We start from the raw sequence: 27,822 nt of genomic DNA, 5'->3' as shown, positions 1-27,822 counted from the left end.
CACTTTTTGATGGGGTTGTTTCTTCCTTGTAAATTTGTTTAAGTTCTTTGTAGATTCTGGATATTTGCTCTTTGTCAGATAGAAAGATTGCAAAAATTGTCTCCCATTGTGTAGGTTGCCTGTTCACTCTAATGACAGTTTCTTTTGCTGTGCAGAAACTCTTTAGTTTAATTAGATCTCATTTGTCAATTTTGGCTTTTGTTACCATTGCTTTTGGTGTTTTAGTTATGAAGACTTTGCCCATGCCTATATCCTGAATGGTATTGCCTAGGTTTTCTTCTAGGCTTTTTATGGTTTTAGGTCTTATGTTTAAGTCTTTAATCCATCTTTAGTTAATTTTTGTATAAGATGTAAGGAAGGGGTTCAGTTTTCTCCATGTGGCTAGCCAGTCTTCCCAACACCATTTATTAAATAGGAATCTTTTCCCCCGTTGATTGTTTTTGTCAGGTTTGTCAAAGATCAGATGGTTGTATATGTGTGCTCTTATTTCTGAGGCCTCCATTCTGTTCCATTGGTCTTTATATCTGTTTTGGTACCAGTACTATGCTGTTGTGGTTACTGTAGCCTTGTAATATAGTTTGAAGTCAGGTAGCATGATGCCTCCAGCTTTGTTCTTTTTGCTTATCATTGTCTTGGCTATACAAGCTCTTTTTTGGTTCCATATAAAATTTAAAGTAATTTTTTCTACTTCTGTGAAGAAAGTCAATGGTAGCTTGATGGGGATAGCATTGAATCTATACATTACTTTGGGCAGTATAGCCATTTTCATGATATTGATTCTTCCTATCCATGAGCATGGGCTGTTTTTCCACTCTGTTTGTGTCCTCTCTTATTTCCTTGAGCAGTGGTTTGTAGTTCTCCTTGAAGAGGTCCTTCACATCCTTTGTAAGTTGTATTCCCAGGTATTTTATTATCTTTGTAGCACTTGTGAATGGGAGTTCACTCATGATTTGGCTCTCTGTTTATCTTTTATTGGTGTGTAGGAATGTTTCTGATTTTTGCACATTGATTTTGTATCCTGGTGAGAACACTTGGACACAGGAAGGGGAACATCACACACCGGGCCTGTTGTGGGGTAGGGGGAGGGGGGAATGATAGCATTAGGAGATATACCTAATGTAAATGATGAGTTAATGGGTGCAGCACATCAACTTGACACGTGTATACATAAGTAACAAACCTGCATGTTGTGCACATGTACCCTAGAACATAAAGTGTAATAATAATAATAAAAAAAGAACCAATGACAAAAACCACATAATTATCTCAATAGATGCAGAAAAGACCTTTGATAAAATTTGACACCACTTCATGCCGAAAACTCTCAATAAACTAGGTGTTGATTTAATATATCTTGAAATAATAAGAGATATTTATGACAAACCCGCAGCCACTATCATACTGAATGGGCAAAAGTTGGAAGCATTCCCTTTGAAAACTGGCATAAGACAAGGATGCCCTCTCCCACCATTCCTATTCAACGTAGTATTAGAAGTTCTGGCTAGGACAGTCAGGCAAGAGAAAGAAATAAAGGGTATTCATATAGGAAGAGAGGAAGTCAAATTGTCTCTGTTTGCAGATGACATGATTATATGTTTAGAAAACCCCATCATCTCAGCCCAAAATCTTCTCTTTCATTCTACATTCAGTCTACTAGGAAATCATGTTGCTTCTACTTTCAAAATGTGGCAGAGCCCAGTTGCTCCTTATCTCCTCCTTTGCTTCCACGCTGTCCAGCCCTCCATCCTCTGTCATGCAGTAGACTCTTATCTGGTCTACCAGGGTCCCCTTTTACGACTTTACAGTTTATTCTCCCTAAAGCTGGAAGAAGGAATTTTTTTCATGTGTAAGTAAGATATTTCACTCCTAGGCTCAAAATCCTGCAATGGCTCTACATTTCACCCAGATTAGAGCTAAGTTCTTACAATGATCTATAAGCCCCTTTGTGACCTGCCCCCACCCTTACCTCTTGGTGTCTACTCATCTTCCTCCTTTCCCCAGTTCACTGAAGTCTAGGCACCCTGACCTCTTTGCTACTCCTGGAATCTACCAGGCACTTAAAAATCCTTGGCTCACTCTGTTCACTCTGCCTGGATGCTCTTCCCCAGAATCCAGTTATCTATCTCCCTCACCTTTCTCAAGTTTCTGCTCAGATCTTACCGTTAAAGTGAGAACATCCTGGTCAGCCTGTTTAATCTTTCAACTTGCCCCTCCTTCCATTGTAATAACTGCTACCCTGTTCTATTTTAAATAATAAAAAATTCTGTAGCCCTTATCTAATGTAACTCTATGATATAGATGTATATTTAAAATATGTATAATATACATTATTTATCATATGTATTCTTTATTTTCTATTTCCTTGATGAATAGGCAGAAATCTTTTCTTTGGTGCACCGATGAATCCTAAATGCCTAAAACAATTTCTGGCTCATGAGTTACTCAATAAGTTTTGATGAAGAAACAAATTAGCTAATTACACAACAATTTTTTCCAATATTAAAAAAAATTTGGCCAGGCATAGTGACTCATGCCTATAACTCCAACACTTTGGGAGGCAAAGGAAGGAGGATCACTTGAGGCCAGGTGTTTGAGACCAGCCTGGACAATATGGCGAGACTCTGCCTCTTCAAAAAACTGGTGGTGCACATCTGTAGTCCTAGCTACTCAGGAGGCTGGGGCAGGTGAATTGCTGGAGCCCAGGAGGTTAAAGCTGTGGTCTGCAGTGAGTTATGATTATACCACTACACAGCAGCATTGATGACAGAGCAATCTGTCTCTAAAAAAGAAATAATATTTTTTCTTTAAATGGGCCCATTCAGATACATTTTATCTACTTATAACCATAATTGTGCACTTTATGTTTTTGATATTATAAGAATATATTTACAAAATAGAAACTTTGAAATTATAAGAAAGCGAGAGAGAAAAAATATAAGACTAATAGTCATTCCACCTAACACAATATCTGTTAACCTTTTGATTTTTGCCTGCAAAGCTCTGTTCACAATTATAGGAAGTGTCTGTAAAGTGTAATCATTTCATTGTATACATAACTTTTAATGTCTTCTCTTAATATTATCTTGTAGGTATTCCATGTTTTACATATTTTTCATTAATACATCAATTTTGATCACCATGTCAGTGATTCTTCAACTTAGGTTGATTATATCTGTTAGTATTTACTGTATTTGGAATTAAAAATGAAAATATTTAAAAAATATTTATTCACTAATTCATTTGGAAACCTCAATAATAAACATATTATGTTGTAACATAAAGTCTATTTTTAATTAAAATAACCATATTTTCCCAAATCAAAAAAAAAAAAAATAGAAAGGACTTTAGGTTTACAGTTATACATGTCAGCACTTTGGGAGACCAAGGAGGGTGAATCACTTGAAGTCAGGAGTTCAAGACCAGCCTGACTAACATGGTGAAATCCCCATCTCTACTAAAAATACAAAAAATTGGTCGGGCTCATGCCTGTAGTCCCAGCTACTTAGGAGGCTGAGGCCCGAGAATCTCTTGAACCTGGAAGGAGGAGGTTGCACTGAGCCCAGATCCCACCACTGCACTCCAGATTGGGCGACAGAGTGAGACTGTGTCAAAAAAATTTATATAATATATATATTATATATATATACACAGATTTCTCAATATCTAACTATCTAACTTGACAAAAGACTGGATTCTCATATTGATATGGTTTGGATGTGTGGCCCCCTTCAAATCTCATATTGAAATGCAATCCCTAGTGTTGGAGGAGGAACTCAGTGGGAGGTATTGGATCATGGGGTTGGATCCCTCATTAGTGGGTTAGTGCCATGCCCTTGGTGATGAGTGAGTTCTCACTCTATTCATTCTCATGAAAACTGGTTGTTTAAAAGAGCCTGACAACTCTTTTACTCTCTCTCTCACCATGCTACGTGCCTGATCCTTTATTGTCTTCCACCATATTTTAAGTTTCCTGAGGCCTTCCCTGAAAGCCAAGCAGATGCTGATGCCATGCTTTTACAGCCTGTAGAATCATTAGCCCAAAGAAACTTCTTTTCTTTGTAAATTACCCAACCTTAGGTATTCTATTATGGCAATGCCAAACAGACTAACACACAAATCTTCTTCTGCATTCAATCTGTTGAATTTATGTGGTTCAGGTTGAAATATATGAGAAAATAAAACCTCACAGATATACGTAGTAGCAAAATGGAGGCTTACGCTAATAGCCATTCAAGATAATGTGGGCATTCTTTTTTGTGATTTCATACTTCATTAACATCCAACAAGTGTCAGTTTCTTAAAGGTTAGTTGCAATATGGAATCTGAAACTATAGCAGTAAACTTTTCATACTCTATTATAACATTAAAATCCACTGATCCACCTTATAATTTGAATCAATCATTTACCCATGTGTGATTTTTATAACATTATGCTTTGATGCTTTGGTCATTTGGAAATGATTGGCTCACTGAGTTATGCAAAATTTCCAATATAAAAAAATCATATTTCTTAATGTCATATTCTTAACTACTGATGTTATCAGGAAAACTCTTCAAGTATTAGAAAGCTTTTATGCTCACAGTGGCAGATAAAAGTTGTCTGAAGTTTTAATTTTCAGCTGAAAGTTTGAATTTTATCACAGGCAAAAACCACTGTCTGTTATTGGCCTTTAAGTGATGGTCTTAACTTTGTTCATTCTGAAAAATAGTCCGCCAATACCCATAATTTTTTTTTTTTTTTTGAGACGGAGTCTCGCTCTGTCGCCCAAGCTGGAGTGCAGTGGCCGGATCTCAGCTCACTGCAAGCTCCGCCTCTCGGGTTCACGCCATTCTCCTGCCTCAGACTCCCGAGTAGCTGGGACTACAGGCGCCCGCCACCTCGCCCGGCTAGTTTTTTGTACTTTTTAGTAGAGACGGGGTTTCACTGTGTTAGCCAGGATGGTCTCGATCTCCTGACTTTGTGATCCGCCCGCCTCGGCCTCCCAAAGTGCTGGGATTACAGGCTTGACCCACCGCGCCCGGCCCAATACCCATAATTTTTAAAAATCATTTTCTAGTAAAAAAATGATGTTCCATGAAAAAAATGGCTAACTCAGCTTCTAACTCCAACAACCATTCAAATGATTTTCCTTGAGATAACTATCATACTTCAATATTTTGTCACACACACAATATCAAAAACATGCATGCAAAGTTTAAAGATTTAAATTTAAGATACCTTTTACTATTTCAGAAAGAATTTCATACTTTAAAGTAAAACTGGCATGTTATTTATCTTTTCTATGGTGAGTGTGTGGTGAATAAGAAAATAACAACTAGTATAGTTTGGTGTGACTGCTTTTATTTATACTGAGAGCCACCATCACTTTTGCACCATCAATGCAAATGTCAACACAGTCATTCCAGGATAAGCTTTGAGAGTCAAAAAGTTATTCAATTCCATCTTTTAAAAAGTTATTCAACACTGAATAGCACAGTTACCACTTGTGTTTCTTGCCACATATTCATGTAAATGATAATTTCTTTGATGATTAGTTTGTTCTGGTACTAGAAGAATACAAGCAAAACAGCTAATCCAGCCATGTCTGTAGCTTCATTCATTTGTAAAGCAAAAGTATAATTGTGCAGACAAGATCTTAACTCAGTCTTTGTTTTGTAGGTAAGCCTTTAATTCCAGCAAGGTACCATACCGTTTGAAAGACGCAGTGCAGTAATTTCTTTTACTGACTTTGCATCCAGCATGCATTCAGCAAAGTCTATACAGGGTTTCATTCATCTCTTAATTATTGTGTGATCTTCTCTACTGAATGCAATATGGTAACCCATAAGATACTTGACTGATTTTCAGTTTTAAGTTAAAAAGCTATACAAAACACTTTTCTTTTAGAAAATGCATCATGTCTACATTTTTAAAACTCAATTTCTTTTTCTTTAAAATCTGAATGATTTGTCTCAAAGTGGTGTCATAACTTAACTGGAATGATAATCTTTCCAAAAATGTTTTTGTATAGCATAATAAGGGAAATTATTATCTATACAATGAGAGAAAGATGGCTTTCATCTTATTTGTATTTCTTATTTACCGTGTTTCCAAGTTTCTTTGGATTCTCTATCTTCCATGAGTCAGGAACTCTCTGGTGTGACATTTAAAAAATTTCATTGATACATAATAATTACACATGCTTATGGAGTACTTTTGATATTTTGATGCATTTTTATATTTTCCAAGTGTCTTTGGACTTAAAGATTGACTGCTGGGACTTGAGAATATAAGTCTACTAATCACCCTTTCAAAGCAGATAATCTATTCTTAAATTAAGAAAAATATTATATAAACTTTTATTTTTATTTATTTATTTATTTATTTATTTTTTGAGATGGAGTTTTGCTCTTGTTACCCAGACTGGAGAGTGCAATGGCATGATCTTGGCTCACTGCAACTTCTGCCTCCCGGGTTCAAGCAATTCTCCTGCCTCAGCTTCCCAAATAGCTGGGATTAAAGTCCTGTGCCATCATGCCTGGCTAACTTTGTAGTTTTAGTAGAAATGGGGTTTCTCCATGTTGTTTAGGCTGGTCTCGAACTCCTGGCTGCGAGTGATCTGCCTGCCTCAGCCTCCCAAAGTGCTGGAATTACAAGCGTGAGCCACCACACTTAGCCTTAAACTTTCTTTTATTAACTTCTTAATAAGTACTATACAATTCTAAAATTACAAGATAAAATTTCAGATGTATAAATGTTTTAAAAATATGTAAAACTGTTATTGAAAAATAAGGAATCCAAATGTATTTACTTGTTTTTCTACTCAGGCACACAGAAACATTAAGGATTTCAAAAGAATGATCTAGTAGATGATGATAATAAGGTTACAGAGATTATAACAGGTGTAATGACTAGTAAGAACACAGTAGAAGTACTAATAGCATACTAAGTTATGTAAACAGTACACCTATCATAAATCTACTACCTTAAAAATTTTAGGGAACCCAAGAACAAACAAGCATGCATTCTATTTGTCATCAAAGTGATAATATCATTCTATGTCAGGTGATCTCTGGAGAATTCTACTGTGTGCATGTGAAAGAATAAGTGAAAAAAGCAAACTCCAATTTATGGAAATAGTTTTGACATTTGAAGACCCATATAAAAGGGTCACAGGAAATCCCTGGGTTCCCAGACCACATTTTGAGAACTCTTGCTGCATTTAATTATGTTAGTCTATATGTGCTCCCAGTTTTTGTTTTTATTGACATGCTTTAATAAAATTATTTGTACTTAGGTTTTCCCCCTCTTAGTTATTATTTTCATGCAATAGGAAACCATAAATAAAATTACTAAGATGAATTAAGAAAATGAAACATCTACTAATACAACTGTCCTAATCTCTTCAAAATGTCAGTGTCATATGGGCAAAGGTGGGAGGGTTGTCATAAAATGAGAGATGAAAGAGAGGAATGACAGCCAAAAGCAGTGTTCAGATTTTGACTGGACTTGGTTTGAAAACACCAACAAAATATTGATAAAGACACTTTTGGATGATAGGTAATATTTGAATGTGAGATAAATACTAGATGATATTATAGACTTATAGTTAATTTTGTTAGGTGTGATCATGGGATTAAGTTTATTTCCTTAGGAGAACTTTTTTTTTGATATGTATGCTGAAGTATTCAAATTGTTTCATATTGGCAACTTACTCTCAAATGTGTCATCCAAAAATATCCATATATCCATTAATCTATGCACACACATAGAAGAATACATGGATTGAGAGTAGATAAATAAAAAATGATAACTGTTAACAGTTGTCATTCTGTATGTTGGGGATAGAGGTGATCTTTATTATTCCAGACTTTCAATTGATTTGACATTCTTTATAATAAAATGTTTGGAAATAAATGAAGTCACTAAATCAAATGTTACTAATATTATTTATTTATTTCCATATCACTATCTAAAAGAATACAGTGTTGTTTTGAAAGGCATTTTTTTAGTACATTCATTGAAAAGTATGTAGCTCAGTGAGTAAGCAATCAGCTCCACCATCAGTTAGAGGGGATGTTTCATCCTTTCTTCACCAGTGCTGAGTGGAATGACCTGAGGCAGACTTTCAAGGTATCAGTTGTCTTATCTATAAAATAGATGACAATAAGAATGGCTATTTGATAAGGTTGTTGTAAAAATGAAATTTATATTATCTATAAAACCCTTAGCTCACTGCCTGGCAAAGAGAAACTACTCAAATCTCATCTTCTATTATTGTCATTACAAATTCTAAGTCCTTGCTACATTCAATTAGAAAAACCAATGGAAAAGCACTGCACATTAATTCATCTCTATTATATTACATTCTAGTGCATTCTGTAACGTCGGGCCTATTGCAAGTCCTTAGGGAACCAAAACAATAGGTAATGCATCTGTAAGAATTACTGATAATTAGCATGTAAATTGTTACAATTTTTTTTTTATATAACTGAAAATATTCTTCTCTAATGTTTAAACATTTTATCTGGAAGTTTGTCCTTGTAATTATTCTGCCTTCAGTTTTCTAAAGTATAGATAACTTTATTTTGAATAATCTTATATATAATTTGTGGAGTCTAAATTGATGTATTTTGATGTATTGGAGCAAACTGAACTAATATATTTCATGGGTAGAAATTCAAACTATAAACATTCTCAATTGTTTTGTTCCTAGTGTGTAAGCTACTAGTAGACCAGTCATTCTTAGAAAGCAAATCAATTATGTGACAGAATTTATCAAGTGTTTGCAGAATATAAATCTTAGATGTGTAAAGATGGCTAGAAAAGTGTGTTCACAGTAATTTATGAAAATGAAGGCACTTATTTTTCCTGTTAAATAGTTTTCTTTTTGTGAAGTCCAGAAGTGCTTCAGTTGTTACTGGTAATATTTTAGAGTGTTTCTTCTTAAAAATCATCCTTAATTTTTATTAGCAATAAATGCTGCTCAATGTTTTGAGGCATTTAAAAAAGGCATTAAAATTGTGAAAAATTATATGTTTAAAATGCCCTCCTAAAACCTGATGCTTTTGTTTTCACTTAATGCATTATATAGTCAAGTAAATTTCTTCTCTTGGATAAGAACTCTCATGGAAATGAAAATACTGTAGTATGGCTAGGGATAGCCAGAGCCTAAAGTAAAATAAGAGGCATAGTATAATAGGAATAGGCTGGTCTAAAGAAGGAAGCCAATTATAATAAAATGAGAAAAACTCAGTTCTAGTTTGTATTTTCAACAAATACCTAATGGGATAGAAACACTCTAATTATTCATCTCACAAGAAACTGAAATGCAGCTCATTAAAAGAACAAGGCAGGACTAAATTTTTCAACCTACATAACTCATGAAAATAGCTTCGTCTATCTCCTTCTGTCTCTCTGTGATATGGTCCATCCAGCTGCTGAAATAGGCTGCCTTCTGGAAATTAAACCCCACATGGCTCAGACCGTAGCAGTAAATCTGGTACAACAGATGGTTCTGGGTGAATTGTTACACCTCTGCATAAAACCTTGGGATTTCATCAATGAGCTTTACCCTAAGTAATGGAAATCAAGGTGATAAATTAACAACAAAACTTTCATGCTTTTACCAAAAGAGCATATTATTATTTTTTTATTGTATCATTGTAATCAAGCCAAAATTGTGCTATAAGTCAAATGTCAGGCATACAAATATATATGCACTCAGTTATAACCTTTTCTCCAGTCAGACATTAAGCTCTGATTAATTAAGACTATAGTTCCATATCCCAGTTAGATTTTCCAGTGAAGTTTCAGGAATTATATGTTGATAAGCTTTTGTTTTCTAAATTTAAAGTTATTATAATTTTGCATAAAATAAGTTGTATTGGTTTGTACATTTGACATCATTTGGTATTTTTATTTACTGTTTAATGGGGAGATATAAGAGAACACGGTGAAAAGAATGGAACTAACATTGTATTTTGATGTATTGGAGCAAACTAAACTAATATATTTCATGGGTAGACCTTTTCAGGTCTAATCACTGTCTTATGAAGCATTCACAAATTCATGTTTTCGTAACTACATTCAAAATATGTTGTTTGTTATTTACAAATCGCTGAAAATACAGGGGCTTGAAAAAGACAGATATAGTTCTTATTTTTGTGGATTTTTAATTCTAGCAGAGAAGACATGCAATAACAAATATCCACTTAATTATCTAATTACAGTTGTAGTATGAGATTAAAGAGATCATGATAGGAGAACTTGACCTAGCTGGAGAGGGGTTGAGGAGAGTGGGAAGCTTTCCAAAGTTGTTAAGTGAATGCTTGCATATCTGAATGCATCATCAATCAACCTGTGTCTTGAATAATGGTTAGGAGTTGGCCTGGAGAAAAGTGTGTGTATGGAGGGAAACCTGGAAAGGGAAATAGAGCTTAAAGGAACCTGGTGACAGCAGACTAACAGAGGAGAGAGTGGCTTTCTCCTCATTATAAGTTGAGGCACCTATCAACAAAAAGAGTCAAACTCTGAAAACTATTTGTAGAGATCTATTCTGAGCCAAATGTGAGGACCATGACCCATGATACAGCCCCACGAAGTCCTGAGAACATATGCCCAGGGTGGTTGGTTTACAGCTTGATTTTATACATTTTAGGGGGACAGAAGTTACAGGCAGACATCCATCAGTACATATAAGGTATACATTGGTTTGGCCTAGAAAGGTGGGAAACTCAAAAGTGGGAGCTTCTAGGTCATAGGTAGATTAGAAGATTTTCTGATTGACAATTGATTGTAAGAATTAAGTTATTATCTGACGACCCAGAATCAATAAAAGGAGTTTCTGGATTAAGATAAGGGGTTGTGGAGATGAAGGTTCTTATTATGCAGATGAAGCCTCCAGGTAGCAGGTTTCAGAACTCTTATCAGACATAAAAAGATGCCAGACTCTTAATTAATTCTCTCGAAGATTAGGGAAAAGACCTGGAAAGCAAAGGGGATTCTGTATAGAATGTAGATTTTCCCCACAAGAGATAGTTCTACAGGAGAGAAATATTTTTCAAAATATGTCAAAGGAATATATTTTGGGGTAAAATACTTCCATTTCTTTCAGGGTATGCTATCTGTCATGTGATTCTATACTAGAGTCAGGTTGGAATTTGGTATCTTATTTCTACAAAGAATCTGTTTTGTCAGTCTTAAGATTTATATTTTAAGACTTACAATGAGTCTTAAGATTTCTATTTCTATTTTAATGTTAATCTGGTAGTTTTGTGACTGAATTCCAAAGGGAAGAGGGTATAATGAGGCATGTCCAATCCCTTCCTTCCCATCATGGACTGAAGTAGTTTTTCAGGTTTACTTTGGAATGCCCTTGGCCAAGAGGGGCATCCATCAGTTGACTGGGGGGCTTAGAATTTTATTTTTGATTTACATATCCATGGTCATGCAGGTAAATATAACAGTGATTTGGACTCAGTCTATCCAAACTCCAAGTTTTTTTTTCATACTCCATGCCTTTTCCCTGTTAGACATCAAATCATGCTTAAATGATTGCTTTGATCTTCATCTGCAACTTTTTACTTTTTTTTCAGGTTGTGTGGCTAATGCAGTTTTTTTTTTGGCAGATTCTTTGTCATAAAATAGTTTTGTATTTTAATTTAGATTCATGGTCATTTTTATTACTTATAAAAGTAAGTTGCACTTCATGTGTTCAGCACTATTCTGTTTTGTTTTTCAGTGTTCCCACATTCCAGAGCCTTCCTGAAGAGATCCTCAGCAAGCTCGCTGATGTCCTTGAAGAGGTAATTTTTTTTTAGCCTTTGAACTTTTTGAGATGGGATCCAGCCTGCTTGGCTGGTTTCTTTCACAGCTGTGTGATGAGGAATCACAAACTGCAGAGACCTTTAAAAAATGTTTTAAGCTCTGGGATGAGCTATATATTTGGCTTCATATAGAAAGTAGCTTAGCATGTCTGACATTTATATGCAGGGATGTGCAAATCAACCTAATTATAGAGGGAGACAAACTTTTTGTTGTGGTAAATACCATGTTACTTTGACTTACAAGAATAGGAACTGGCATATTTCTCTTATTTTAACTAGTGTGAAGTAAAATTGTAGTTATCGCCACTCTGAAGCTTCAGATTAGCAAATTTACAACTGGGATTAGTAGTTGGGCACTTATTTTATTACCATGTAAGTATATTTGATACACATAATTTTATGCCTGAAAGTGGAATGTCACTTTTAGTTGTTTTTCTCTGAACCCATAAAGCTATGGTTTTGAGAAAGAGGAGAAACAATGCACATTAGGTTATCCTTTTGTAGACTGGGATTTATAACAGCAGCAGCAGGAGTAAGTTTTTCCATTTAAATTGATGAGCTTTATACAGAATATAGTCTAAAGTTGTTGTCCTAAAGGTGTTGGGCATGTAAGTTTTGTTTCAGGTTGAAAAGATTAAAAAATTGTGTTTTCCGGTTTGCTGAGGAAATAGAGGTACATTGGTGGTGTATGAAAGTTCAGACTTTTTCTCTAAAGGTTCAAGTCTAAGTCTTTTGGAGTGAATTGACAATAGAGAGATTAGCAGGAGAAAATGTCATACAGGAATAGTGTATAGGAGAGGTCATGGTGACAGAATTGGAAGATGGGGTCAGAAAAAGGTGTGTCTAGAGGGCTGTAGGTGCAGCCAAGTAATGGAGGGCCACTTAGGACATTGCAATTAATTTAATTTTTACTTAGAGTGAGATAAAAGTCTTTGGATGGCTCTAAGCAGAGCAGTGAAATTATTTGACTTAGGTTTTTAACAAAATTGTTGTGGCTGCTATGTTGAAAAAAAAATAAAGAGGCTGCTACAATAATCCAGGGAGCAATAGTGGTGACTTTGTTCACTGTGGGAAAAGGAGATTGAAAAATCCTCAGACTGTGACTATATATAAAAATATATATAAATATATAAATATATAAATATATACATATATAAATATAAATATATATACATATATATATATATATATATATATATATATATATATATATATTTTGAGACAGTGTCTTGCTCTGTCACCCAGGCTGGAGTGCAATGACGCGATCTCAGCTCACTGCAACCTCCGCCTCCTGGGTTCAAGCCATTCTCCTGACTCGGCCTCCTGAGTAGCTGGGATTACAGGTGCCCGCCACCATGCCCAGCTAATTTTTTGTATTTTTAGTAAGACAGGGTTTCACTATGTTGGCCAGGCTGGTCTCAAACTCCTGACCTCGTGATCTGCCTGCCTCGGCCTCCCAAAGTGCTGGGATTACAGGTGTGAGTCACCACACCCAGTTGATTGTGACTATATGTTGAAGGTAAAACTGAAAAGCTTTACCATTGCAGTACACTAGTGAAATGAGAGAAAGAGAGGAATCAAGGGGAAACCCTGAGGTTTCTGTTGTAAATAATTAGAAGGATGGAGTTGTTATGAAGTGACATGAAGAAGACTGGAAGAACAGTACACTGAGGTGGAGAGATAAGAAGCTCAGGGAGAGAGACTAGGGTACAATCAGAAGCTTAGAGATCTCTGGTAGGTAGATGGTTTGTTGTAGCATTGTTTGTGTGGAGGGAACTGTTGGCTATCTGAATATGATTCTGTGGGACCAAATGCAGATGAACACAAGGCAGAACCCTGAAGGAGGGAGCAGCCAACAATTATTATAAAACCATGAATAGATCTTAAAAACATCATGCTGAGAGAAAAGCTTAAAACCAAATAAAAGAGATAGTTATTGAAACATCATTTACATATATTAAAATATATGAGCACAAAAATACATTTTGCTGGGAGTCCTGACAAACAAAATATTGAAAATTGGATACATGTGAACAGTGGTCTGTATCAGAAAAGGGAAGGTAGACCTATAGGGATAAAAGAGAATGAATGAATGAATGAAGAGGAAGGCATAAAGCCTTGACTGATTCTTCACATTTCTACCTTAAGAGAATGAGGAATGAAGAGAGACCAGGAAAGTCTGTGGAAGTAGGAGGAAAATCAGGAGCATTTTGCATGTTAAAATCCAAGAGAAGATAATAGCTTAGAGAAGAGTCAGCAAAGCTTGGATTTTAATTTAGGTGAAAAGATAAGGAGAGAAATGGGGTCAGCAGATAGGAAAGGGAAAGTCAGGTTGAGAGAAGAACAGAAAACATTATTGAAGCAGGAGACAGAGAGGCTTGCACATATAGCCTCTTGAGTAAGCACAAGAGAATAGGTGTTATAGTGCCTCTAGAAACAGGGAAGGTAGACTATCTGGATACACATGCAGGTGGGTGGATTGATGTAGTGACTGGAGCTGTGGGAAGTCTGTGATGATATATTCTATTTTCACAGTGATACAGAAAGCAAGGTGATCAAATGAGACTGGGGATGGGGTAGAGGTACAAATGGTTTGAGGAAGAAAGTAGGAGAAAAATGGAAAAGTGAATGGACTAGGGAAAGTGTATGATTGCTAGGCATCATTAAGGCCCTGCTTGATGTTAGCAATCCCAAATCTAAGTTAAACAGACAACAAAGCATTTATTCAAGACTATTGCAATAGGGGAAGGATATTTAAATCCATGGAACAAAAGGTAGGAGAGCTTTTAAGCACTGGGGTAAGCTAGTGGAAAAGTCACATAGGTAACTCCAGTGGGGGTACTCTAGGAGCGAGGCAGTTGTCCATCGTCATTAGGCCATCTGTGTTTGCTATTTGTTCCTTATGAAAGTTAGGGTCCCATCCTCCGGAGAGACTGAGAGAAAAGGACCGGTCTCCTTCCTTCTGAGATTACATTTCTAAAGGATGGCTCCAAGGTCCTTGAGAAAGATATTCCTGGGGTGTGAAATCAGCTGGGAGAAGATTTTCATCACAAAGAGGCAGATTAAGAATTTTCAGCTGAAAGTTCTTTAAAAGTTAGTGCTCTAAGTGAAAGGAAATCAGTAGCCTTGAGTCAGGAAGCTGACTGTCTAAAGTTTAGTCAAAAGATTAGTCAGAGGGGAATATTAAGCCCTCTTGGACACTAGAACATTTGATTGTGTGTCCGTTTTTTAGCCTCATTCATTTACCTGGATTCATTTTCCAGGTAGGTATAGAACTGGATTTAACCAGGATTTTTATTTTGTCAGGAGAAGATGGGTGGTTGATAGAGAAAATGAGGAGTTGAATGTGCATATGGATAGTGATTGTAATGATTCACCTTGAAATGTAAACAGGGCAAGGAGGAGAGAAACACCAGATGGGCAATGGCCAGTGAGAAGTGGTAGGATCAGTGACTTTTAGTCTCATGAGGTTAAAGAATTTCTGGAATAAAGCTATAAGAAGGAATAAGTTGGAAAGATAGTGAAAATGCTTTTGTCTCACAGGCAAAAAAAAAAAAATACCAGTAATTCTGTGATCCATATAGAGATTCTTAGCTGTTGGCTTTTTGCAGTCAGCTTTGCTATGACTTACTGGTCTCCTTCATCTATGTGAACACAAAGTGAAGCAGAACATTGTCACATTTGACTCCTATGTTCAAGTATAAAAATTTATGAGAAACAGTACTGGCTATATTTCTCTCTGAATGTGCTGACCTGTAACCTTTGTAAATATAAAACTACTTTTCCAGGTTGGTCTTTTGCCTTTTGCTTTTTTTATTGAATACACTGAAGAACTCTCTGGTGACACTGCGTATTGTTGTTTTTAAATCAAACTAAAGCACAAATTTATCAGCCCCAATCAACCTCCTAAAAGCAACAACAACAACAACAAAACAAAGACTCCATGAAATTCTTTAATCATCGTCTTTCTTTTCCACAGCTGTAAAAGTATTTGCTATTTTGTGTTACAAAAGCCATAGCTCTATAAATAATTCTGACCAAAGAAATATTTTAGTATTTTATGTCAGATTTTCTAATCAGAAGATGCCTTAATTTGTGTTTGGATTGTGTGAGCCATAGTACAGTCCATACCAATGCTGAATTAAAATGGAAACAGATGATTAAGTACTCATATTTGTTTTCAGGATGTAAAAATGAAGTAAACACACAAAATGCAAAGTAGACATGTAAATACAGTATCCAGTACAAACATAGTGTTTAACTCAAGTTGAATAAACAGGCACAATGAGAAACTAAATTATGTATCAGACAAAGTGAAGCAAATTTGGAAGAGCGAAAGCAATATCGAAGTCACATAACATTAAGGGGAAATGTGCTTGCATAATAATTGAGCTGTCTTTCTCAAATAGCCACAAGAAGATGAAAGAACCCCAGATTATTCTGAAAGGAAAGCAGTACCATTAAAGCCTTCAACGAAGAAGTTTACAGCTTTGTTTGTTTGACAAATATTTATGGAGCACCTGCCATGTGTCAGGAATTGTTTCAGGTCCTGGAGATTCAGGGTGCTGCTCTCATAGCGTGTGTTTCAATGAAGGATACTATGAAAAGGAAGGAAGGAAAATAACATCAAGTGAGAAGGCTACTTCTGTAGTTACTAAGGGAAGAACTCTCCGAGGAGGTGATATTTAAACCAAGATCTAAATGAACGTACGGGGAGCCACGTGCATCTGGTGGAAGGAAGAGCAGACACACCATTTTAAAGTAGGAATGAGTTTCCTGTTCTTAAGGAACAGAAGGAATATTTGTGGGTGGTAGCAGTGTGTTGAGAGGAGGCTACAGAAAATTAAGCAGGACCAAGTTGCAGAGGGTTCTGCCAGTCATGATAAGGAGTCTGGTTTTTATTCTGAATATAATGGGGAGATTTTTAGGGTTGTAAGTAGTAAAGTGACATAAGCTGAGTTATGTTTTAATAACATCTCTCTGACTATTGTGAGAAGAGTGGATTACCGAGGGAAAGGCCAGTTAGAGGTCTACTGCAAAATAACCCAGGTGAGGGTGGATGGTTTGCATGTGGACTTATTTCTTATTGACTATTCATTCTGAATATTCATTGTAAAACAATACTTGCAGCAGAAGAGAAAACAATTTAAAAGTGATATGGAAAGACAGAGACTGAGAGAAATAAAGTATAACCAGACAGAGCATTGAATATAATGATATTGAAAGTGATATGGTTAGATAAGTGTGACAAGAAGGCAAGAGTACAACACCTGGGGAATCCTGTTCTGAAAATGAAGAAATAAAAAAAAAAAGGCTTTAGGAGTGATTTCTGCCATTGCCCTCCCCAGCCCCCACCTATCCCCTTCTGAAATTTCTAGCATAAATTTACCACCCACTTGTGAGTTTCTCCCCGTGAGATTACAGTAATGAATCTCTTTATTCTTTTTGTTTGTTCATTGGCATTATTATTATTATTGTTCTAAAAATTCAACTTTTATTGTATTACTATTATTTTTTTGAGATGAAGTCTCACTCTCTTGCCCAGGCTGGAGTGCGGTGGTGTGATCTCAGCTCACTGCCATCTTCATCTCCCTGTTTCAAGCAATTTTTGTGCCTCAGCCTCCTGAGTAGCTGAGATTATGGGTGCGTGCCTCTATACCTGACTAATTTTTGTATTTTTAGTAGAGACAGGGTTTCACCATGCTGGCCAGGCTGATCTTGAACTCCTGACCTCAGGTGACCCACCCGCCTCGGCTTCCCAAAGTGCTGGGATTACAGGTGTGAGCGACTGCGCCCACCCAACTTCTATTTTAGATACAGGGGTACATGAACAGGTTTGTTACACGAGGATACTGCATGATGCTGAGCTCTAGGGAATGGATCTTGTCACCCAGGTAGTGAGCGTAAGTATCCATTAGGTAGTTTTTCAACCCCCACGCCCTATCCCTGTCTAGTAGCTCACAGTGTCTACTGTTATCATTTTTATGTCCATGTGCATTCAATGTTTAGCTGTCACTTACAAGTGAGAACATGTAGAAATTTAGTGAACCTTTTTATCTTTCCTTTATATAACATACTAGAATAACTTCCTTTGTACAGTGAATCACTCCTTCAAGAACAAACAAGAGTTTTCTCTGGTGCCTTTGAAAAGCTGTGTATACTTACAGATATAAAGAGTTTCTTGGTCAAAAACCTATCCAGACCAAACACAGTAATCTCAATATTTTCCTAGGCTGTGTTTTGAAAGACAAGTTCAAGTAATTTACTTGACTCTCTAAGTGTTCACTGTTATTGTCACTGCAGTATACTCTACTTATCCCATATTTGACTCAAATTGAGACAATAAATATTAGAGATTATTTTAGGACTCAGATTTATTTTGCTAGAGAAGCCATTTTTAATTTATAAAATAGAAGTTTTATAAACTCTGACTTTATAAACTGGTTGCATTAATCTCTATGCTATCCCATATAGTATTGTGAAAATATGTATTTGAATTAATTGAATGTATTTGAGTCTATTCTGAGAGCCTAGGAAGTACCTGGGGGAAAAGGAAAACATTGTGAAATTATAAAATAGGATCCAATCTCCTCTTTCCTACTATAACAAGTTAACTCATTTTCTTTCTTCTCTTATATATCTAAGATATGTCACTATTCATGAATTGCATTTTTCAAATGGATTGAAGAACCCCTAACTAATCTCCAGCTAAGAAATAGTTCTCTTCAATTATTTCCCACTCAATCACAATGGAGAAATGTCAGTGACAAAAGTAAAAAAAAAAAAAAAAAAAAAAAAGTAATTATCTAAATGTTGGGACTGTGGTGATACCTTTAAAGAAAGCGATGGCCGGGCACGGTGGCTCAAGCCTGTAATCCCAGCACTTTGGGAGGCCGAGACGGGCGGATCACGAGGTCAGGAGATCGAGACCATCCTGGCTAACACGATGAAACCCCGTCTCTACTAAAAATACAAAAACTAGCCAGGCGAGGTGGCGGGCGCCTGTAGTCCCAGCTACTTGGGAGGCTGAGGCAGGAGAATGGCGTAAACCCGGGAGGCGGAGCTTGCAGTGAGCTGAGATCCGGCCACTGCACTCCAGCCTGGGCGACAGAGTGAGACTCCTCCTCAAAAAAAAAAAAAAAAAAAGGAAAGCGATAAATAAAAATTTTTTTTTTCATAGAGAAAAGTAGCAAAGATTAACCTAATATGTCACAAAAAGTACTTAAAAGTCAATTTGAATGAGGGGTTACACATTCACAAATGGGGGAGTAAAAGTCTAGATACCTTAAGGAAAACTGAACTTTACTGAGAACACCAAACTGCAGAACCAAATTAAGTCAACAAATTCACTTTTTACCACCTGATGTGAGTACCGTTCCTTTATCTATGTGAAGAGAAGTGGGGCATGGATGCTATGTTTAGATCTCCTGATTTTTAGGTAGGAAACAAAGCATATCAGAACCACTTCTTTGCTTGTATTAAAGTTAATTTCATGTCCAATTTTCCCTCTAAAACATTTGATGAGATTTTCTTGGAATAAAAGACTTCTGTCTCACTAACCTTTTAAGAACTCTCTACCTTTGATTCCCAATTTTGCATGATTGGATCTTGGAAACATGTCAGCCTAACTTATGAGTTGTTCTGATTTGTGTCCCTGGATGGTGCACTTATGTATGTTATTATTCACTGGGTATTTATATGTATATGACACTGACAAGGTCTTGGACAGATAACATTTCTTACTAAATTATTAATTGGGACATTATAAGAAAGTTTATTTAAAAAGACAAAAAATAGACAAAGAGAGAAAACATATTTCAACTCACCCTTGCTTAATGATATAGTAGGAAGTGCATATCAGATTATACATTCCAGGGACCCTCTTGGGAAAAGGAAGTTAATGTAACCAACTTACTCTCACTTGCTGCCAGGTCTAGCAGGCTGATAAATAATTTAGTTGTCTTAGCTGTGCAGCTGTTCCTCAGTTTTACCCTCCTGATGTGTTGACATCATCCCAGACTCCTTTGCATTCTCTCCAATTGTGAGTAATACAGAGAAAAAGTCCTGCCTTAGGTGGAGTTATTGGAGTGCTGTGAAGCTCTCTCTTTTATCAATCTAAATAGGCCTAGACTCTTCAGGAAAGACACTGATAAGGTAAATGGCAACATTATTAGTTTTCTTTGAAATCTGTTGTTTGTAACTAAACTTTTTCTTCCCTTCCTTCAGGTTTGGCTCTTGCTATTCAAAGCCAAGCTGGAAGAGATTAAAAGTTCCTGTTCTTTCTCAATTGCTTTGGCCTAACATGCTCTGAATTTGACCTTTCTCCAAAGAAGATATACAAAAGTACTATAAGGACACAAAAAGTTTCTTAACATTATTAGTCATTTGGGAAATGCAAGTCAAAATCACAGTTAACATACTACTTCACACCCACCATATTGACTAGAATCAAAAATAATAGACAATAACAAATATTGGCAAGGACGTAGAGAAATTTGAACCTTTACACATAGCTGGTGAGATTGGAAAACGGTGTGCCTTCTCTGGAAAATAGTTTGGCAACTTCTCAAAATGTTAAACATGGAGTTACCGTGTTATCAGAGATGTGTGAACCAGAGCAACCCCATCTTGAGTAGAAGCTGGGTAAAATGAGGCTAAAACCTACTAGGCTGCATTCCCAGACAGTTAAGGCACTCTAAGTCACAGAATAAGATAGGAAATCAGCACAAAATACAGATCATAAAGACCTTGCTAATAAAACAGGTTTCAGTAAAGAACCCAGCTAAAACCCACCGACACCAATATGGCGACAAGAGTGACCTCTGGTCGTCCTCACTGCTATACTCCCACCAGCACCATGACAGTTTACAAATGCCATGGCAGCATCAGGAAGTTACCCTAAATGGTCTAAAAAGGGAAGGCATGAATAATCCACCCCTTGCTTAGCATATAATCAGGAAATAAATAACCATCAATATGGGCTGCTCTGTCTATGGAGTAGCCATTCTTTAGTCCTTTACTTTCTTAATAAACTTGCTTTCACTTTACTTTGTGGACTCACCCTGAACTCTTTCTTGCCTAATATCCAAGAACCTTCTCTTGGGGTCTGGATCAGGACCCCTTTCTTGTAACTGTGTGACCTAGCAATTCTACTCCTAGGTGTATACCCAAGAGAATTGGAAACACATGTCTATATAAAAACTTCTACACAAAAGTTGATAGCATTATTACTCATGATATTCAAAAAATACAAACAACCCAAATGGTCATCAGCTGATGGATGGGTAAATAAAACGTGGTATATTCAACAATAAAATATTACTTGACTTTAAAATGGGTGAAGGACTTGATACATGCTACAACATGGATGACTTTGAAAGCATTTTGTTAAACAAAAATAAAAGTTAAATGCCACATACTGTATGATTTCATTTATATGAAGTATATAAAACAGACAAATCTCTATATAAAGTAGATTAGTAGTTGCTAGAGCTGAAGGAGGACAGTGGAGAAGGTGAGTGACTATTAAGAGTGTGGGCCGGGCGCGGTGGCTCACGCCTGTAATCCCAGCACTTAGGGCGGCTGAGGCGGGCAGATCCCCTGAAGTCAGGAGTTGGAGAGAAGCCTGGCCAATATGGTGAAACCCCATCTCTACTAAAAATACAAAAAAGTAGGGCGCGGTGACTCATGCCTGTAATCCCAGCACTTTGGGAGGCCGAGGCGGGTGGATCACGAGGTCAGGAAATCAAGACCATCCTGGTTAACACAGTGAAACCCCATCTCTACTAAAAATGCCAAAAATTAGCTGGGCGTGGTGGCGGGCGCCTGTAGTCCCAGCTACTTGGGAGGCTGAAGCAGGAGAATGGCGTGAACCTGGGAGGCGGAGCTTGCAGTGAGCCGAGATAGCGCCACTGCACTCCAGCCTTGGCACTGAGTGAGACTCCTTCTCAAAAAATAATAATAAAAAAAATACAAATACAAAAAAATAGCCAAGTGTGGTGGCACACACCTGTAGTCCTACCTACTTGGGAGGCTGAGGGAAGAGAATTGCTTGACCCTGGAAGAAAGAGGTTGCTGTGAGCCAAGATCGCGCCACTGCACTCCAGCCTGGGCGACAGAGCAAGACTCCGTCTCAAAAAAAAAAAAAAAAAAAGAAAAAAAAGAGTGTGGATTTCTTTTTAGGATGATAGAAACAGTCTAAAATTAGATGGTGCAAATCTGAATATACTGAAACCATTGAATTTACTCTTTATATGGGTAAACTTTATAATATCTCGCTAAAGCTGTTATTAAAAAGTACATACGGACTTTGATTTCAGTTGCGATAATTTCAGTGAAGGAGAGTTTTGGGCTTATAAGAAGAATGTGTACTTGGGGGTCTCATTTGACTTGACAGCCATGTGAAATATCATGATGGCAAAGTATAGTATAAAATTTTAAGCATTAACAAAAATAATACATGTTTTAAAAGTAGCCATGTAAAAGAGATTTGGTAGGGATGTTGTAGATACTTACACATTGATTTAGTGATTGAACAATATTAACTTTTTGCATCTGTCTGAGATTCTGTATTTCATTCTCAACAAAGATATTTCTAGTTCTAATCCTCAGTTATTTTTATTTATCTCCCTATAGAGAGGTCCCTCTCCCATATTTTTTAAGTCAATTTAGCCATTGTTTCATAGAAAAAAACAAATGCTTGTTCATTGCTTTAAATTGGTGTCTAGTTATGTGAACATAACTTGAGATATAAATTCCTTAAAAGCAAAACTATATTCGTATTTCCTTTAACTGGGTTCCTATATGCAGTTGATTAAAACAACAGTAATACTTTCCACTTATTGATGCAAACTCTGTGCCAGGCTAAAGCCATTGGTCAAATCCCATCTGAGTAATAATAATAATGCTATTATTATTATTATTCCTAGTCCCAATGTCAGGTGGGAAGACTGAGCCTCAGATAATACAGTGAATTAAATGGGGAGGTATTTTACCCTATGCAATCTGACCCTGGAATCAGTACCTTTCAGTACTATACTGCATTGTATCTTGAAAATTTATGGAATTAATGAAAAAAAAATTATCCCACCCCTGACTCTTCCTTATAAATAGGTTGTACTTCCTTCTGAAAATATTGACTTATTTTTTTTTTTTTTTTCTGAGAGTAATTAGCTTTTTCTCAGTCAGCATTTTAAATTTGTTGTGACAGGGATCCATTTTATGCTTTCCACAAGACCCGAAACAAAGCGTTTCTAGCCATTTTATTGCCAGAATATGCATGCTTTGCTCCATGCTGCTTGTAATTCATTAAAATGTATGTGCTCTGCAAATAGGAAACCAATCTGCAATAAATCAGCTTTCTAGAAAACATTCATGGAAAGTGTTCGAAATGGTTGCTCTGTAAGAATACACAAACCTGCTTGGTATTTGTGTGATTTGCTGTCATTTATAGGGTTTGTAAACAAATAGTGGATTTGTGTGAAACTGTCAATTAGTGGCCTGCCTTCAGCATGTGTGTGAGATCTGCTTACAAAATGCCATTTGATAGCATCTGAGCAGATCAGGATGAGCTCCAAATTCCTTTTACAGGGACAAGTGATGAACACTGGTCTGAATTAGATAAATTGCCCTGACTAAAAGTGACCCAAGATTTTCAACTATATTTTTTTTCTTAATCCGAGACATATTTGTCGCTGCCAAAAAACCTAGCTCACAGGCTTGTACACAGTTGGAATCTAAGACATAAATCAATGAAGAATAGAAGCCCACTTGTACTTACAAGTAAGAGGCTAAAGATAAGAAAACTAGTTGGGCTTTTAGTTTTAGCCACAGAATACAAAGCTTGTTTGTGCTAGGGAGAGTTATCAAACAACTTGGTGCAGGGGATAATGTGGGTATTCAGTTCCAAGCCTCCCCAAGACTTTTGGCTACAGAGTACTTCTCTGAATCCATAGCAAGGGCAACCTACTGCTTCCCTGCGGAAAAGGAATCATGCATTTCCTTAGGCCAGTGGGTATAAGTCTGTTTCCTGGTAGATAAGGCTCTGAACCAGGGCAGGCAGTATTTTAGTAATGAGCATTCATCAAATCAGTCAATGTTAATGAGGAGCAAACTGTGACCAACCAAGGCTTTCAGGAGATGGCTAGTTGTGAGAAAGGATGTTCTGTTTGCCTCATGTTCTACATGTTCCCTTGATTATTATGAGATTCTGTAAGTGAGCTCCTCTTAGCTCTCTGGGAAGAGCTACCATTCTTTTTTATTATTTACACCTAAAAATTATTATCTTTATAAAGGTAACATGATTTGTCTTATAAATAGACCTCTAGTGCAATACCATTCTGCAGATTTGTTTTTTTCTTTTTTTTTTTTTGCTTTGTGCAAATCAGTTTACATTACAGATGTTAATAATTTCTAGGCATGAGAGTAGTTGTCTCTCTCCGAATCCTCTTTCCTCTTCCAAAAATGTTCTTTAAGGTGAAATTGAAGGCCCCCCCCCTTTTTTTAAAGTGGTTTACCCTGACTAATTCTACTCTATCTTGTTTGTTGTTTTCTTAATCCTTTTGTACAGTTTGTACTATCAAAGCTGCATGCTTGATCCTATATTGCCTGTAACTTCTCTGTCTCCCAGTTTTCTGTAAGTACCTAAGCACAGGGTATCTCTTAACATATATCCCAAGTTTCCAGCACAGCAAAGATTTGTGGAAGAATTATGCCTGGTATTAAATAAACGATAAATATTTGTTGAATCAGTAGTCTGAGTAGGCTTACAATACATATGTGCTACCCGAGTGGCCCAATGAATGAAACAGAATTGTTCTGTTTTGCATTTGGATGCTTTATTACCACAACTGGATTAAAAATGTGTCATGTACAGGGAGCATGCCTTCTGAAATACAAGAACTCATCGTGACAGCATGTAGAGTAGAGGTTGCTGGTAGGAGATTCTCAAGGATACACAATCAAGGTGGAAAACAAAGAAGGTGTGGGACGCTAAGGACAGAAAGATCATGGGAAAGGAATAAGATTCATTTTTCTTCTATCATCCTTCTCCTTTTCCTATCCATCCTGGGGAGATATGATGAAGGCCAAACCTTAGAAACATATTTTAAAGAAGCGAGAAACTTTTGTAGAAGATGTTGATTTTCCAATATAAGGGCCCGGGCAGAGAGCTGAACTGTTGTCAATTACTGTTCATTCCACAAGGGTGTGAAGGCCTCTGGTAGCCATCTTGCCGATTTCCCAGTTACAGTTTAGTGCTTGTCTATGGGAATCTCCTAATTAACAATCTTATAGTTTTCGTGTCTTCTATCTTTCTGCTTAGTTTCATGTCTTCAGAATAGAGATAGTGATCCTACATATATGGATATATATATATGCATATATGTGTGTGTTTATATACCTATCTTTGTATCTCCATATAATTATAATGCCTGGGTTTGAATATTGGCAGCACCCTTTAATTGTGGTTCAATAATTCCTTAGCTATGTGACCCTGAGCAAGTTACTTAACTCCCCTAAGCTCTATTTGTTTTCTTCCGGAAAAGAGGGATAGTAATAATACCTACCTCATAGAACTGTTTCTAATTTTACTTTTAAACATAACTTTTTTTTCTTATGAGTAGGCCTTATTATTTGTAGAGCAGTTTTAGGTTTACAGAAAAACTGAACAGAAAGTAGAGAATTCTCATATACTCCCTCTCTCCCACTCACAGTTTACTCTATTTTTAACATGTTGCACTGGTGTGGTACATTTGTTATAATTGATGAACCAAGATTAAAATATTATTATTAATTAAAGTCTGTAATTTGCCGTAGAGTGTTGTACAGTTCTATTCTTTGGATTTTGCCCCCCCAGAATTTTGGATTTTGCCAAATGAAAAATGTCATATATCCACCATTACATTATCATACAGAATAGTTTCACTGCCCTAAAAACCCTCTTCCACCTACTTATCCCTCCTTTTTCCCCCTCTTTTACTATCTCAGTAGTTTTGCTAAATAAGTTATATTGTGGTTTTAATTTCAAATTTCAATTATTCATGCGAGTACATAGGAAATCAATTGACTTTTATATATTAACCTTGTAACTTGCTACCTTTGTATAATCACTTACTAGTTCCAGGAGTTATTTGGTCAATTATTTGGAATTCTCTACAATGACAAGCATGTAATTTATGATTGAGGACAATTTTATTCTTTCCTTCCCCATCTGTCTCCTTTTTATTTCCTCTTATTGTCTTATTGCATTAGCTGAGACTTCTAATGTAATGCTGAATAGGAGTGGTGTGAGGGGACATCCTTGTCTTGGTTTTGATCTTAATGGGAAAGCATCTAGTTTCTCACTGTTAAGTATGTTAGCTGTAGGCTCTTTGTAGTTTTTATGTTGTTGTTTTTAACAAAGCTGGAGAAGTTACCCCCATTCATAGTTTATGAAGAGTGTTTATCATAAATGGATGTTAAATTTTGTGAAATGCTTTTTCTATATCTATTGATAGGATCATGTGATTTTTCTTCTTTGGCCTGTTATGTGCTGGATTACAGTAACTGATTTTTGAATGTTGAACAAGCCTTGCACACTTGGAATAAACACTATGTGGTCGTGATATATCATTCTTTTTATGCATTGTTAGATTTGACTTGTTAATATTCTGATGAAGATTTTGGCATCTATATTTCTGAGAGATATTGGTCAGTAGTTTTTCTTTCTTGTAATGTCTTTTTCTAATTTTGGTATAAAGGTAATGTTGGCCTCAGAGAATGAAGTAGGAAGTATTTTCTCTCCTATTTTGTGAACCAGAATATATAGAATTGGTATTATTTTTTACTTAAATATTTGGTAGAATTAACCCGTGAATCCATTAGGGCCTAGTGCCTTCTGTTTGGTAGGTTATTAATTATTGATTTAGTTTCTTTGATAGATAAAGGACTACTTAGATTATATCTCTTTGTGTGTGTTTTGGTAGTCATGTCTTTTAAGGAATTGGTCCACTTTTCTAAATTATAAACAATTTAGAGTTGTTTATAATGTTTATTTTTTTTATTTCTTTTTAATGTCCATATAGGATCAGTAGTGATGATCCTTTCTTCATTTATGATATTAGTACTTTGTATCTTCCCTCTCTTTTTTTCTTGGTTAGCCTTGCTCGGGATTTATCAATTTTATTGATCTTTTTAAAGAACCACTTTTGATTTTGTAGATTTTCTCTATTGTGTTTTTGTTTTCAGTTTCACTGATATATGACTTGATTTTTATGAATTCTTTTCTAATGCTTATGTTGGATGTAATTTGATCTTATTTTTCTAGTTTTCTAAATTACAGCTTAGATTATTTATTTTTAGATCTTTCTTCTTTTGTAATATATTCATTCAATGGTATAATTGTTTCTTTAAGTACTGTTTCTGCTACATTCCAGGAATTTTGGTAAGTTGCATTTTGATTTTCAGTTAGCCCAAAATAGTTTTTAATTTTTCTTGAGATTCTTCTTTGAGCCATGTGTTATTTTAGAAGTGTGTTGTTTAATTTCTGTTACTTCTAGAATTTTCCAGCTTTCTATTATTGATTTCTAATTTAATTATAGTCTAAGCACATACTTTGTAAAATTTTTATTCTTTTGAATTTGTTAAGAAATTTTTTATGACACAGAGTGTAGTTTATCCTGATGAATGTTCCATGTAAACTTGAATAAAATGTGTATTCTGCTATTGTTGGATGATATATTCTAGAAATATTAATTAGACTGGTTAATGGTTCAGTTCAGTTGAACTACATCCTTACTGAAATTCTACCTGCTAGATCTATCAGTTACCAGTAACAGGGTATTGAAATATCAAATTATAGTAATGGATTCATCTATTTCTTCTTGTACTTTCATCAGTTTTTCCTCACATATTTTGGCATATACACATAAAGGATTGTTATGTCTTCTTGGAGAATTGATCCTTTATCATTATGTAATGCCCCTCTTTACTCCTGATAACCTTTCTTGTTCTGAGGTTTGTTTCTTTGAAATTAAT

The 27,822-nt window shown here is 36.0% G+C and overlaps 1 protein-coding gene across 2 annotated transcripts in view; it reads left to right on the top strand.

The window, feature by feature from the left end:
- Nucleotides 1–27,822, top strand: part of PRKG1 (protein kinase cGMP-dependent 1) — a 1,377,278-nt gene that overhangs the window by 978,161 nt on the left and 371,295 nt on the right. For both annotated transcript variants that reach the window (XM_033215293.1, XM_033215282.1), the window contains exon 5: nucleotides 11,724–11,787. In XM_033215293.1, the coding sequence (XP_033071184.1) occupies nucleotides 11,724–11,787 (64 nt within the window). The remainder of the gene's footprint in view (nucleotides 1–11,723; nucleotides 11,788–27,822) is intronic.

Source organism: Trachypithecus francoisi, unplaced genomic scaffold (genome assembly GCF_009764315.1).
Source record: "Trachypithecus francoisi isolate TF-2019V2 unplaced genomic scaffold, Tfra_2.0 Contig00586, whole genome shotgun sequence".
NCBI lineage: Eukaryota > Metazoa > Chordata > Mammalia > Primates > Cercopithecidae > Trachypithecus > Trachypithecus francoisi.
Note: the sequence above shows the minus strand (reverse complement) of the source record. Positions and strands in the feature narration are given on the sequence as shown.